The sequence below is a fragment of the Halyomorpha halys genome, unplaced genomic scaffold (genome assembly GCF_000696795.3).
Source record: "Halyomorpha halys isolate HHAL.00 unplaced genomic scaffold, Hhal_1.1 Scaffold1541.1, whole genome shotgun sequence".
NCBI classification, from domain to species: Eukaryota; Metazoa; Arthropoda; class Insecta; order Hemiptera; family Pentatomidae; genus Halyomorpha; species Halyomorpha halys.
Genome location: NW_027116259.1, coordinates 114,712 through 130,776, shown reverse-complemented (window position 1 = coordinate 130,776; position 16,065 = coordinate 114,712). Strand labels below are relative to the sequence as shown.

Sequence of the window (16,065 nt, the reverse complement as noted above, 5' to 3'; positions counted from 1 at the left end):
GAAGGTCAGGGTTGCGGTCAAAAATAGTTTAAAACTATTTGTTTTTATTTTTTACCGCAACCCTGACCATCTTATTGTATTTAATCTAAAGAAGATATATATTATTAAATATATCATTAAAAGTAGAGTAAATTTGCTAAAACATGAGCCTCAATAGAGCTATTTACGTTCAATAGTTCCCGAAATACATTTTTTTTTTTAAATGCAGAAAGTTAAGTTGAAGTTACTTCAATGTAGTAATTGTAAAGTAGAACTGCCAATTTTGGGTGCTGAATATATATGTCTACACGAATGAGCATATCGCTTATACTTTCAATAAATTAAAGTGCACAAAGAAACATATCTAATGTTTTTGCAGAAGTGAACTATAATAATAATTATTTATTTATTTGTATGTTTATGGGGCAACCCCCACACAAATAGATTTAGCCTGTGAAATACATGAAATCGATAATCAATTGTAGTAATTTTACAAAAATGATGAGTTAAAGATCGTTTATATAAACTAATAACAAACAATATACCCAAGCTGGGCTATCCACATTCGTTAGAATAAAACAAAAACATCACTTCATATTTAATAATATTAAAAACAAAACAAAAACTATACCTCCTATTGGGACGATAGGTGTCTAGCTCTAAGCAAAAGGTTTTGGGTTACATATATATAAAACAGTTTAAGGTCCAATCCTGAGAGTACAGACAGAAATTCATACTGATTTCGACTAATATCGCTTAGCTTCGGCATGTATCGGATTCGGTTGTCATGATACGCGGGGCAATTTGTCAAGAAAATGAATGCAATCCTCCAGGGCCGTTCCATCACAAGCTGGACAAAGCTACTGTGGGTCCAAAGTATATTTGTGTGGACCGACATTTAGAGTAATTGCATATTTACCATAAAATCGTAGTTAGGCAATTATTCTCAAGTGATTTTTAGGTAATTTTGAGGAGCATCTGTTTTCATCTGTTTTCCACGGGTTATAGGTCGATTCTCGTAATAACAAGAGGTATTTATCCTTGACAAATTCCCTATATCTATCCAAGATCTCCCCCATTCTAATTTTGATACTTACCGGATCATTAAGTAGTATCGGGTCAAACATTCCGAAGCTCTCCAATAGTTTTCTTATCTGCGTTACCCAATTATATTGCAGACTCAAACGGTTGTTACTTCCTCTTGCTTGAAGGAGTGAACTAGCATTATTTTTCAAAAATTCGACACTTTAATAAAAAAAATTTTTATTTATTTATTTGTTGATATTTACAACTGTATAAAAAAATACAACCAGTAAATTTGATCATAATGACATATGATATGATACAAGATGTAGAGAAACTACCCAGTAGTAGAACTGTAAAACAGTTTACAATATAAGGTCACGAGGCCATCTTCTTTTCAGGCGCCTTGGAGGATTGCCAGGAATGGAAGAGGAAGCAAGGTTAGAAACGAGTGGGTTTGGGTGGTTAGGGAGTTTATTATGGAAGGAATAATATCGGGTTCGGGCTAGATCGGTTACATAAGGAACATTTAGGTCTTTATGGATGGTTTTTAATAAAAAAAAAAAAAAAGTGAGCAATGACTTTATTACTATGATTTCAAATGTATAGAAGCTACCGCACCACAAATATTGATTCTCATTCTTGTTTAAAAAAAAAAAAAAAAAAAAAGCTACCCAAAATATATATATATTAAAAACGGACTACATAAAATATGATTTCAATGGCACTTTGTATATTCCGAACTATCGAAAACATCTGTAGTTTAACCGTCAAAAGTTAAAAGGTAATACAGACAGAATTTTATATAACAGCGTGACAAAATAGGGATAGCTGAAGGGTGTTACGGAAGCGGGGGCATTAAAAATGAAACGGTATTGATGGCCACCAATGAAAACCTTTTACGAGTTTTCAAAGCTCGCAAAATTCATCAATTGATTGGAACTACACGAGAGGAAGTTCTAGCTTTATACCTCAATGCAAACCTTTAATCAGCTTTCAAATAAAGATGTACACTTTTAATTTAAAAAACAAAATAATCAAAGACTAATACTTTCAATTGATTACGTGGAAAATTACAAGGTCATCCGAACACACTCTAACACCATTAAAAGGCTGAAGAGGATCTGGATGAGAGACCTCTTCAACTCAATTCATGTCAATATCACGCCTGGAAAAGGTGCTGCTGGATGGTGGAAAAGGTGCCGCTCCCCTTTAAGTCCTTTCATTTCCTCAAGTTGTTCCTCATTCACAGATTGTCAACACTATTGACAGAATTGTACAAAGGATTTCTTTTCATTGGGAGTTTAACGTCGTTATATTTTCCTACTTAGAAAAGACGGATTATCTTATCATCGCTTGTAAAACAATAATTGGTTTATGGATCAAGACGCTTGGTGCATAAAGATTATAAGTCAATATAGATATATTTATATTTTTCAGTTGTGGCAGTCCAAGGCGTATATTGATGGTTAAGAAGTCATATCTCATAACTGCTAAGGGGTTATTTTTTTTTTCTATTTATTTAATGTAATTTACAACTGTACAAAATAATACAATAGGTAAGTATGTCGTATGTTCCAAAAACAATTGAAAATCTTGGGAAGGAACCACCCATTGGTGGTACTTCAAACATTAATTTAAATTAAAAGGTCCAATGCCCATCTTCTTTTTAGACGCCTCGGAGGATTATCAGGGATTGTTAAGGATGAAAGATTAAGAATTAATGGGTTAGGATGGTTAAGGAGTTTGGAGTGAAAAGACGCGTATCTGTTTTGGGTCAAATCTGCAACGAATGGGATGTTAAGGTCTTTGTGAATGAGTTTATTTGTAACGTAATAAGGAGCATCAAGGATTGGATGCGGGAAGAATTTGATGGTTTGGTAAGAGTCCCAGAGCTCATTTTCATATGTTCAAATTGGTCTGATTATCGTAGTGTATACTAATTTTTTGTAATGAATGGGAAGTTTAGAGCGTTTGTCAAGTAAGTGTTGTAGCAATCGGAATCTACGAGCAGTTTCTTGTCGTTTCAGTCTTGTGTGTGGATTCCAAGTAATTCTCTTGTCAAGATGGAGTCCTCAGTATCGAATCTGTACAACAGGCGTTAGTGGAGTATTTAGAAAGGATACTGTAGGACTGGAGGGCAGAGGTTTACGACGGAGAGTAAAGGTGATCTGGTGGGATTTGTCAGGATTTATTTTTATCCTCCAGTTTTGACACCATTCTTGAATAAATGTTATGTGTGCCTGTATTTTTTGTGATGCATTAGTTGGGTCGTTGTTTACAGAAAGTATTCATGTGTCTTCAGCGTATCAGAGTAGCGACTGTGGTAGGGTGGGTTGGGATGTCAGCTGTATAAACCGTATAAAGGATGGGACATAAGATACTACCTTGAAGAACACCGGCGGACTGAGAAAAGAGAGATGAGTAGGCTAGGTTATGATTTACTTTCAAGGTTCAGAGGCTAATTTATATAATACAACCAAAAAACTGATTTATAAATCTTTTAAGATCTAACAATCCAGGTTATTGTGTATTTTTCAGGGACTCTGCACGTGGGCCGATGTTCTTTCTGAATCCGTTAGACTCACTAGTCTCGAAGAGCCCACTTAGCCTTCAATCTGGCATAGACGGTGGGGAAGACCTTCCTCGGGCCAGCGCCCTTCTGGCATGTTACTCACCGTCCATTACATTCCACTATGGAGTCATCACGCAGCATCTTCTTCCATAGGTTCCAGGTATCACCGATCCTCCCTCTGGAGTCCCCCCAGTAGTGCTGCAGCCACGGGCTCATCTCTTCGTATTCAACGACGTCCTCCACCAGGTCCAGTAGCATTGTTAAAGCGACCTCAAATCGACTATGTATTTTTGTTGGAAAGCTTTAAAAAGAAAAAACAACTAGCTGGTTCGGATTAAACATTTATTTGGTCAATTAAACATTTGAAAACTAATATAGACAAAAGATGACTAACAATGAATACAAATAAAAATAAAAAGACCTCTCAGATAAAAAATAAAATAGTTAGATAAATTATGAAAACGAAAAGAAACTAATTTACAAAAAAAAAACCAAAAGTGTAAAGTGTGACATGATTTTCTAAATGAAATTATCAGGTTTAAAGTACATGAATATGGGACAGTGGTCCCGAAACGTTGTACCATATTATGATTATTTAATACAAATTTCATTCAACTGGAAGTTATTAACCTCAAAAAAGTTTTTATGAATTGATTCACCAGACTTCCTAAAGAGAAAATCCAGAAAAAACAAACAAATAAATATATATAAAATAAATACTAGTTGACGTAATGTTGCTTCACTCCGATAGGTCAGAGGAAGAGTGCTGCCGAGATGTTTAGGTCGCAGCTCTTGTAGCTAAATAAATCGCTGCAATGGTCCAAAGTTGGTGTAGTGGCTCATCGATAGTCCAAACATCCAAAAGTATTAATGTATTAGGCGAGCCAACAAAATGAACGCAGACAGGTCTGGTTACACACGTTCATAGCCACTAAGTATCCATAACTCATAATAAAGTCGAAACACGGAAAAGGTCTGGTTTCGGACTGTAAAGACGACTAAAACACTCAAAAAATGTTTAAACTATTAACGCAGACAGGGCTAAGGGGACGCTATCAGGGCCACTAATTAGCAGGAACTGCAATAAAAACTAAGATGGTCGGTTCGTTGCTAGGTGACGCCTCTTAGCAACGGTAATTAACTCTTAGCAACTGTCCCTATTATTCACTATAACACACAAATATAATCACATATTTTTCTTCTCAAACGACCAAATCCAATTAAAATAATAAAAATAAAAATAAATTAAATACTAATAAAACTCAAATACTATTTACAAGGTAACTATATATTATGGCGTTAACAAGCATGGTTTCAGTGTCTGCACCGTCTCATGTAACACCGTTCTGTAGGTCTTCGTGACCTTCAGTAGAGCTAATATCTGTATGGACAACCTCAGTATAAGGAGGCAAATCAAAACACAATGTTTACTACACTGATTCTCCCATTTGGCCTATCTTGCCACCTTAAGGTTTCACTAGAATACATACTTTTACTACTTCGATAGTTTATTAGTCCTCTAATTTAAGTTATAATCAAATTATTTTTCTTTATAATGCCTACCAGCATTATTTCCGAATGATATTTATTTTGGAATGATTTACATTACTTCACAAATTTAGTGTGTATTATGATAATTATTATATATATTTGACATACCAATCCTAACAGTGATGTTCGATTCAGGAGTGAATTCATTGAGAAAGCGAAGGCCCAGCCTTGCGATGTGGTTAGCATGGTCTTCGACTTCTTCAGGGGCGCCACTGACAGCCATGTACACCTCTCCAACTGTTTCTACCTGTACATTTGAGGGGGTTCAAGTCAGATTGGTATAAATTAATAATTCTTCAACTTGAGATGCAGATGGTTTTATTATTGTATAATTATTAAAACTATAGAAATTGGGCCGCCCATAGCTCAGTGGTTAAGACACAGTCTTACCAATTTGATGTCTATTGGCGGTGCCGGTTCGAATCCGGCCTGGGACGTTGTCTTTTTTCATTGTGTGGTGGTCCCACAAAATGAAGAACTTTGACCCCCAACCATGGTTAGGCAGTATAGGACTCCAATGGGAGTCTTGGCCGAAAAAAGAAAAAAAAACTATAGAAATTATATGGAGGGCGGTGGCACTGTTGTAAGGCACGATGCTACTAACTCCAAGGACCCGGGTTTGAATCCGGCTGAGCAGAAAATCGTTTTCTGTTACACTGTAGCCGTGAGTCAACCCTGTGGGTTCTGGAACCCTTCTCGGGTCCACCAAGCCTCATAAATTGGGTACTCTTAGTTGGGTAAAAATCTAGCGGTCGAGTGTGATTCTGACCAAATCACCTTTGCACAACCGTTGTTTTAGTAACAGTACTTCCTTACAAAGTACTTCACCCCTGACCCTTCATGGGTTTAACAGTATAGAATAGAATTGTTTTTTATAGCAATTACATAGCCAATAAATTCTATCATGAATCAATTGAATAGTAGTGACATGGAATTTGATTATAAGAAATTGCGAAGTGAAATTATCTAATTTCTTTTTTTTAAACATCAAAGATGAGTGGAGGTTGAAATTACAAGGTCCCTCGTCACCCTAGCGGGTTGTAGTGCCAGTAAATGTGTTTGCTACCAAATTCGAGATTACTCTTAGTCAGCGGTCTTGTCTAGGACGACCATCATAAGTTATCTTCTGGTAAAAATAAGAGTTAACTCGGAGTCGGTGCCCAGAGCAATACTTGTTTGTCGGCAACCGACAAGTTAAGAAGGAAAAGTAATGCGATCGTTTAAAATAAATAATCAAACTTTAGTACGGTTTCTTTTCACAGCTAATTAAACCAATGTATTATGATATTTGACTTGCGGAAATATAACAATTTAAACTTAAATATACAAGTAAAAAGTAAAATCATGCAAATTGGATGAGAACCGGGAGATGTGCAGATTATTTGCAGAGGAGAAATCATAAAGAAGTGGTAAAATCTAACAAGAAATATCTATTAGAATTAAAAAATCAAACAACAATTATTACCAGATCTGCAATACTGTTGTTGGTAAACGCGAAGCTGAGAGAAAAGTTAAACTTCAAATTTTAATGCTATTAACCTTCCTACCTTACTATACGGAAGTGGTCGACAGATTGAGGAACCGCCGCTTCAGAAATGAAATACCTCAGTAAAGTAGCCGGCTGAACACGAAGGGAACGCTTCAGGATTGCAAGACTACGAGAGGAGCTAGGGGTGAAACCACTAACTGAAATTCTTGAGAAAAGGCAGTCGAAGTGATTCGGACATATATGCCGAATGGATGAAGACCGTGGAACACGCAAATTCTTCGAAGCTAGATCAGCAGGCAAAGGACCAAGAAGAATGCCAAGGATATCGTGGCTGGATAATGTGGCAAGACTAGGAAAGAAAAGAGGAAAGCTGTTGGATTCCATGAGGGCATTGGCAAGGACCGGGACAGATGGAAACCTCGGATCGAGGTACCTCCCTGCTGAGAGGCACAGAGGAGGAAGAAAAAGAATATTTAAATAGAATTTTCTATTTAATGAATTTTAAATATAAACTGATCGGTACATTCAAGTTTTATATTATATTAAAGCAAAATTATTTTATCGTATTTAAGAAATTTAAGAACGTATGAAAATGAAAACCTGTATCTCTACAACCCATGAAGGCTCGGAGGTTCAGTTCTATGTAAGGATCTACTGTTTCTTGAACGGTGGTGTTGCAAGGAGGTCATTTATTCAAGATTACGATCATCCACCTAATTAATTACCAAATTTATAGAGGCTGGGTGGACCCCAGAGAACTTCTGAACACATAGGGTTGACTCACAGCTAAAGTAATGGAATAAATAATTATGACTGCCAAAGCCGGATTTGAACATGGCTCCTTGAATTTACAGCGCCTTTCAAACTGATTTATCCCAGTTTCCGTAAAAACTTATAGAAGTAATAAATAGTTAAAAGTATAATCAAGAGACCAAGCAGAAATATTAACAATTCATAAAGAAATATTTTATACTTAGATTTATTTATAAATTATAATAATTTCAGATTTTAGTATTCCTGTTTCTTTTTTATCAAAATAATTTTCGAAATCCTGGATTCCTCCAATAGAATCGGGTTTTTTGATATTGATCTTTCGAACATAGCTCTGTCCAAACATTTCAATTAACTACTCTTTTGATGATGATATACTGCTCAAACTGTTCAGCTTTAAATAAAAAGAGGTTTGGTGCCTACCTGTTACAGGCGCGATATTAACAAAAACAAAAGAAATATCAACTGTAGGGAAAGGGGTTTGGAACGAATTTTTGACGCATGCACTATTCAGTCCATACACTTTTTTCGCTTCACTTATATAATTCAATATAATATAAGCATAAATTTATGTAATACTAGGAAATATATATTGATACCTTGTAAACTTTAAAATCATCAGTGATCTTGTCGAACTTCATAAAAATGTCATTCATCGTGCAAACGATTTCGGAAACCTGGGCGAGATTATTCGTGTAGTTGAGTCCGCAAAGTTCAGAGAACATTATTGTCACCTGATCGAAGTCCTTCGAAAAGAATAAAATTAATCAGTATTCCGTATTCAAATGGCACAAATCTACAAAAGAATACATTAATCATTTATAAAAATTAACAAAAAATAAAAAAAAGAATTGAGCATAAAAAAGCTTAAAGGTACAGTACATTTTTGCCATTATACAGAGCTTGGAACGGTTTCTCTTTGGAAAGAATTTTCCTCACGTATTTCCCGAGAATAGGTGAAGTTTTAAAGGTCTCTTGCAACGACCGGACAGAGATGCCAGTCCGTAAAATGATATTTCGTCTGCCATTCTTAAAAAGGAACATAACATTTTCTATCTCTACAGCAAAGACTATTGAAAATATAAAAGAAAGAATAGAGTAAGAATTTATTTTTCTATTTAATGTTTTGAAAAGCTTTAACTGGTATATACATAGCCGATAAAGGATATTTAATTCGTACAACACGATAGATTGCTACAAGGCTTAAAAAATATTTATGAAAATAAAAGTTCAATTAAGTGTCCTAAATAGTGTGTCTGATTAAATACATGAGTCTAAAAGTGGAAACTAGAAAACAAGGTAATGTGTTTTGTAGAGGCTTGTATCTGGCACAGACTGATGTGTACTAGTATCTTGGAGTCAAAATTACTAATGATGGGAGGTTTAACATTTCAATTTGTCATATATTGTGTCTGAATGGTAAGTCCTTTTACTATATGATGCGTGTTTTTCAGTTGTATAATCATGCCCCGATGATGCCTGATTGGCCGAAAATTAAATTAAATAAATAAATAAATTAGGCTAAAAGTCATAAATATGAAATTAATAATTATAGAAAGATACCAATAATAAGAAAAAAGATCAGTAAATATATAAATAAAATAAGTAATAAATATAAGTATTTAAAAAAATACATATTAGAATTGTTAAAATATTTTAAGGGTGGCAACCCACCTCCTCTTGGAGAATGTTCTAGTTTAGTTACCATGGCGAGAGTTATGGAGTTGAGAACCAATTATTTTGAGTAATAATAACCTCCCATCATTAGTAATTTTGACTCCAAGATAGGACCGTCCGTAGCTCGGGTGGCTGAGGCGCAGGTCTTAGCAACCTGAGAACTCCGTGCGACCCCGGTTTGAATCCGGTCTAGGGGGTCGATTGGAACCGGAAATTAAAAACTTGATACCCCACTATATTAGAATAAGTTTGGTCGTCACCTCTAGACTATCTCCCCCCCCCCTCTGTGTGTTAGAAATGACCAGGAAAAAAAGGGATCCAAAAAAGAAATAGTTAGATACCGAAATTATCCAGCTCCCTTGTAGAGATGAAATTTGTTCCTGTATCAACAAATTTGAAAGCCGTATACAAGTCATAGAAATGCATTTTTTGAGGAAAGCTCTCAGTTAAACTAGATTGAACTGAATGAGAAGTATAAGAATATACATAGACAATAAATGACGTGGTTCGGCCATGTGCAAAGAATGAATCACGAGACTCCCAAAAGTATTAGGGAGGCAAAGAAAGAGGGAAAGGGAGCACGCAGACGAACAAGGAATCAGTGGGAGGACCTCGTATTGGATCCGACAAGAAACAGAAACGACTAACTTGGAATCCTCACACAAGAATGAAAAGACAGGAAGCTACACGTCGATTTTGACTATTGCAGCACTTACTGGACAAACGATCTAAACTTCCAACTCATTACAAAAGACTGATCTACATGACTGTAATAAGGTCTATCTGGACATCCGGAATCGAGCTTTAGGGCTTCACTAAACCTTCGAATTCCTCTCGTATCCAATCCTTACAATCCAAAAGCCTTTGTAAAATCCTCAATTCTCCTTAATAAAATAAATAATAAAATCTCACAAATAAAATCATCCATAGAGACGTTAAGGTTTCATACGTAACCGATTTAGTCCGGAACAGACATTAATCTTTTAATTTTAAACTCCCTAACCAAACAAACTCCCTAGTTTCTAACCTTGCTTCCTCTTCCATTCGTAACAATTCTCCGAGGTGCCTGAAAATAAGATGGTCTCGAGACCTTCTAATTTTGACATGTTATTGGAGTGCTTCCAATGGGTAGTATCTTTACAAGCCTGTATCATACCATTATGATCTTACTTCAAATTCAGTAGTTGTATTTTTATGTAAATAAGAAATAAATGTAGATAAAAACGTTGAAATACCTTGCAAGTGGAGAGCGGGGAAGCCCCAGCTTTCAACTGCTCAGCCACAGACTTGGGGATCATTGAATACAGCAATCTGTCACCTTCTTCTTTCCACTCCTTCATCTTGTTGTATGTCTCTTCTAGTTCAGCGCATTGTTTCTCCACCTTCTCGCGAACTTCATCAAGTCTGAAATAGGTAATATTATTATCAAAGTATAGAGATAAATGCTTTATTCATACAAAGTAATCCTCTTTTTCCCTTTCTTCACAATTAATACTTGTCTTCAAATCTAAATTCTACAAATATTAAATACAATACTAACCACAAATATTTTTTTTTATTTTATTGCATTCATTTTTTTTCTTTCTTTAACAATTTCATTACATTTAACAATTTTATTTCAATAACTTGAAAATTTTATTCTCCCTATCTCACTCTCTCAGACCTCACATTTCCAGTGATCCATTTTTGATCCATTAAACAAATTTTTCATCAGACAGCAATGTGGAGCGGATCAGTTTGTACAAAGAAACACATAAATTAAAAAAAATAAATATATAAATTTAGGGGAAAAAAAAAAGTCAGTTAAAAGAAATACTTTAATGAATAGATACGTTAAAAGAAATAAGTTAATATATAATATGGATAGGTTTGTACTATCACCCTGAATGAAACATAGCAATCAGTCTTACATATTTAAGCAGAAAGAGATAGTAAGAAATGTAGAATGATGGCTGTACCAGAGAGAAGTGAAGATGCACAAATGGTGGACATGATTTCCCATATGAAATCATGAGGTTTTTATAGTGCATGAATATGGGACAGTGGTCCCGAAACGTTGTACAATTGTCATGAATAAATAAATAATAATTTATTTCAAATGATGGAAGTGATTAACCTCAAAAAATTTTAAAAGAATTAAGCAGAAAGATTTATCAGTAATTATCTTAAAATTTACAGTAGATCTAGAAATTGGGGTTAAAAAAAATAATCTATCATTTAATTTAATAAACATAAATAAAAATAATTTTATAAATTCATACAGTATGGTTCGAAAAAAGACGCAAGAAAAAATAACCAATAACAAATATATTTTAACAATTTGTTTTTATTTATTTAAATACTAAATAGACTTTTTTTTTTACCTGTTTTATTTTTGTGTTTATATCAGAAAATACAAAGAGAGAAACATTTTATTTTAAAAAGTTGGGTTGGCCAACTGTATTGGGTTGCTAAATACACAGCATAACCAGTTAAACAGCAAAGGCATAGTACAGTATATTTATAATACATAATAGTGATACATAATTTTTTTTAATCATTTTTTTCTTTCAATATTATCATTTTTTCCCTTATTATTGTTCATTTTTTCATTACTTATCGATAAATTTAATTATAATTTTCTCCCTTAACACCAATATATCTTTCCTTTTTGTTTATTAAAACATACAATAAAGTTAAAATATAAAGTATAAATATTAACACAAACTTCAATGCACCACTTTTACTCTCAACTTTTTTAATATACATACATAAATATGGATAGTAACCATTAAAAAAAAGATGAAAAAGAAAAAAGTTGTACATATAAAATTTAATAGATAAATTAAGTGATAAAAATAATAATGCATTCTTTCCTCTGGATAATCCCTGGATAGGGGATCATTCCTGATCCTCTCCAACCTGTTTAGTTTATTCCGTGATTATAGTTTTCCTTCATCAAATTAACAAAAGGATGTTAATTTATGGAACTGTCGGAGAAAATGCGTATCAATGCTTAAAACCCAAAATTAATATAAATGTACTTATTATAAGAGAAAGGTAATTCCATTCTTACCTAGTAGAATGTTCCCATCCTTTGAAAACTAGTTCCCTCCCCAAGCCGATTTCGTTCAAGTCTTCCACATAGAGCCCCATATGCTTCATCTCGGCAATATTTCTTGCTCTGAAAAGGGGACGAAGGATATTTTTATTTAATTATTATATATATTATTTTATAAATATTTCTTGATTTCGTTTCAAATTAGAAGATTTCCTGGCTATACCTGGGCTTGCATAGAAACATGACGACTGGCACAGGTTCAAGCAGCTGCATCTGCCCGGTCAACATTAGGTTCCTTGGTTTGTTAGTGGCCTCCTCAGGAGCCAAGACTTCGATCTCGAAAGCAACTGCTTGATAATTAACAATCTAGGAAAATTAAAATTATTTTATTTTTATTTTCCCAAACTCAATAGCTTAATTAAGACAGTAGTACTCAAACTGTTTCTTTGTAGCACGCTTGTAGAGCTAAAATATAATTTCGAGACACCCTTAATGGGCTAAAAAAAATTCACTACCCTCTTATCGAGTAAGAAGAATCACGGAACAATTATTCTTAGAGCGATTTAATATACAAGGAAACAAAAAACAGCGGAGAAAATACATTTTAAATTAACTACTATAATTTTTTGAAGTGGTATTTGCTTGGATGGAGCACTGCGTTTGAGAACCACTGCCTTAAGCTATTTTGGCACTAAACATGGTCAAATAGTTGCTGATTTTTTTTTTTTTGTGCTAATTATTAAATAAAAATATTTTTTATTTCATAGTCGATACTATATTATTAATTATTTATCATAACCTAAAAAAGTTTATAACATTTATTGGTGAAGTTCAACTGGTAGTTACATGGTTGAAATAAAAGTTACATTTTTTTTTATTAATTGATAATGGGGGGTGGTATAATCTTGTACAAAATACGCCCAATTTTATAATTGGCTAACAACGTTATAAATAAATTTAAAAAAATAAGATAAAATAAATAGTTAAAAATAATAATTCTTAATAAAAGAGAAAAATAAAGTTAATTTTTACGACATTCATAAGTATAACTACATTCGTATACCTAACAAAAATACAAAAAATAATTGCCCTGTAATAGGAAAATAAAAAACAAAAAAAGTTTATTTAAAAAAAAAATACGGGGAGAGAAACAAAATAAATAAAAAAGGAGTAATCAATTAGTATAACTAAATTGGCATATAACATATTATAAATTTTTATTAAAAATAAATAAAAAGGAAGTAGTCCATTAGTATAACTAAATTGGCATACAACATTTTATAATATTTTATAAAAATAAATAAAAACTCTTATAATCAAAAATTAAAGTCATTACTACTGTTTTGTGTGGTAAAACAATTATAAACCCGAGACTACTAAAATCGACCTTTGGCCCAAAGAAAAATGCAAGATTTTAGTAAATAGCAATCATATTCGAATATTGTACTATTCATTCTATATTCATTATCATATTCTTATTCAAATATTCTTCTTCAAATTTTCTTTTAATATTATATAAAATCAAATGTGTTATCTATCATTAATCAGCAATTACTATTATTGATTCATATTCCTTATTGATAGAAATCATCCGTACAAAAAAAAAAAAATTTAAAAGGAATAAAAAAAACTACATTGGCAAACTGTTAAATGGGCTTTTATGAAAAAGGAGAAAAAAAAGTGAAAGTTGTAAACACTCTCGGTAGAAAACAGAGAAAGCTTGATAAAATGAAGAAATCTTTTTTTACTTGGGCAATTTGTTTTCTTACTTCATACCGTTTTCCAACTTAGCCGGCTGACGTATTGAAGTCTTGAATATACTACAACGACTTTATGCAACTTCAAAAATACTAATTTTTGTTCTTGATTTAGATGATATCGTAAGATAATAATAATAATTAACTTTGATGACAAAATATCTAGTATGAAATAGATTAAACTAACTATATGGGATTTTATTACCTGATGATCGGAAAAACAACACGAAACGTTTTCAGAGGGAATAAAGATGATTTTTCACCTAATTATTCAAATGCATAATTTATTTTATTTATTTTTTAATTAAATCTTTACCGCTACAACCCAAGAAGGGTTAGGGGTGCAGCAATATCTAAGGAAGTACTGTTACTAGACCAACGATTGTGCAAGAGGTGACTTGATCAGAATAACGCTCGATCGTCTGATTTTTACTCAATTAAGGGTACCCACTTTTGGGTGGGTGGACCACAGAGGGCTCTTTAATCCACAGGGCTACCTCACAGCAACAGAGAAACAGAAAATAATTATCTGCCACAACCCGGATTCGAACCCCCAGGTCCTTGGAGTAAGTAGCACAGTGTCTTGCAAATGAGCTACCCACTCCTACAATAAAATAAAATAAAATGTGTGATGATGGCTTTAAGTTAGCGTAGTTCTGTACAATTTAATTCTTAAAAATAAATCGGATTGAAATCCGTATTTTTGCATAGTGCCTACTAATATATTTATTGCGTTATGTATTTATTGCGAATATTATACGTAAATTTATATACATATAATATTGGCAATAAAGAGAGTACTAATTATGACTACCATGCTTTTTCTTGTTTAATTTAAAATTAAATTCGTTTAAAAAAATAAATCACATTATTTTTTGGCATGAGCTTTCTAGAGACCTGTAGAAAAAAAAGTCTGTCATTTCACCCTAAATATTGATTTAATATTTAATTTAATGAAAAATATGTATAATTACTAGTTGAGTCTGTCAAGTATAGGTAGGGGGAATACAAAATGGCAGCTGTTCCTAAATATTAAAAAAATAGCAATTTTTGATTCAGAGCTTAATATCTATATCGATATAACATCTATAAGCTCTGTATCTTCAAAACTACCAACAACATTCGAAAACTTAATTTAAAAATTATTTAAAATAGAGTAAATTTTTTAAATTATGAGACTTAATAGAGAAGTTTACATTCAATAGTTTCCGAGATATAGTTTTTTAAAAAGCAACGTTTCATGAAAAATCAGTAGCTGGTCAATTTATTTTGGAAGATCTATATCTAAGGAACCATGAGCCGTATAGATGTTTATTTTCACTCAAATTAAAGATAATTTAATGAGCCATAAAGTAGTTTATGACACTTATCTTGGTAGAAATAGCAGTTTTTATAATATTTGACAAAATAACTACTTTACTTTAAATTTTGTTTTAGTAGGTTTTCTAGTCTGGTTGGTATTTTTTTTTTTAAAGTTTTGAAACAACCACCATTTTTAATTCGCAATTACTATTCATGGCAGATTCATCAATTTTGACTAGTAATAAAAACTTGGGATGAACAAACTGACTTTTTTCTCCTCTTGTGGTCTTGGACTATTAAGTAAATTCACACTAGCTAGAACTTTTAGAAAAACGTTCCATTAATATTTTTCAAAAACCTTAAATAATTTGTAGTTTTATTCAATCAAATGAATTAAGATAATTATAAAATTTAAGACAAAAAAAAGTTATTGTTTTCTGTAATTCTTTTGGAAATTAAAAAGTGCATAAATGATTCCAGTATTTCATATTACCATAGTACTTCAAAACGATTTCACATTTAATTTGACCTTATGAAATAATCTGAGATGAAATATTATAGAAAGATTTTTGTATGTAATATATAATATATACACATGAATAATACAATAATGTTGTCATTCCTAACACTCACGTTCTCCCAGGTGAACTCGAGGCTCTTGGGACGGTGGATCTTCAAGAAGCTGCTGACTGGGCGACCAATGAGTCGATCTTCGAAGACCTCGAATAACTTTTCCCCGGCGTTGAGAACTCGAAGGCCAGGACCGAATAAGACACAGAATGGAAACAATTTCACGATAAAAGATGTAGAAAGGCTGGGCAGATCCCATCCTTTGGGTGGTTTGTCCATCTTATTAGTTATGTAGCTGACAAGATAAAAATAAACAAATTTAGGTAAATAA

General features: G+C 32.9%; 1 protein-coding gene across 1 annotated transcript in view; it reads right to left on the bottom strand.

Moving 5' to 3' along the window:
- The window catches only part of LOC106689993 (soluble guanylate cyclase 89Da), a 60,889-nt gene that overhangs the window by 8,403 nt on the left and 36,421 nt on the right, over window positions 1-16,065 (bottom strand). The window contains exons 5-10 of the mRNA XM_067053073.1: window positions 15,798-16,029; window positions 12,329-12,471; window positions 12,121-12,228; window positions 10,301-10,469; window positions 7,988-8,134; window positions 5,237-5,375 (exon numbers count right to left, since the gene is read on the bottom strand). Coding sequence (XP_066909174.1) covers window positions 5,237-5,375; window positions 7,988-8,134; window positions 10,301-10,469; window positions 12,121-12,228; window positions 12,329-12,471; window positions 15,798-16,029 — 938 coding nt within the window. The remainder of the gene's footprint in view (window positions 1-5,236; window positions 5,376-7,987; window positions 8,135-10,300; window positions 10,470-12,120; window positions 12,229-12,328; window positions 12,472-15,797; window positions 16,030-16,065) is intronic.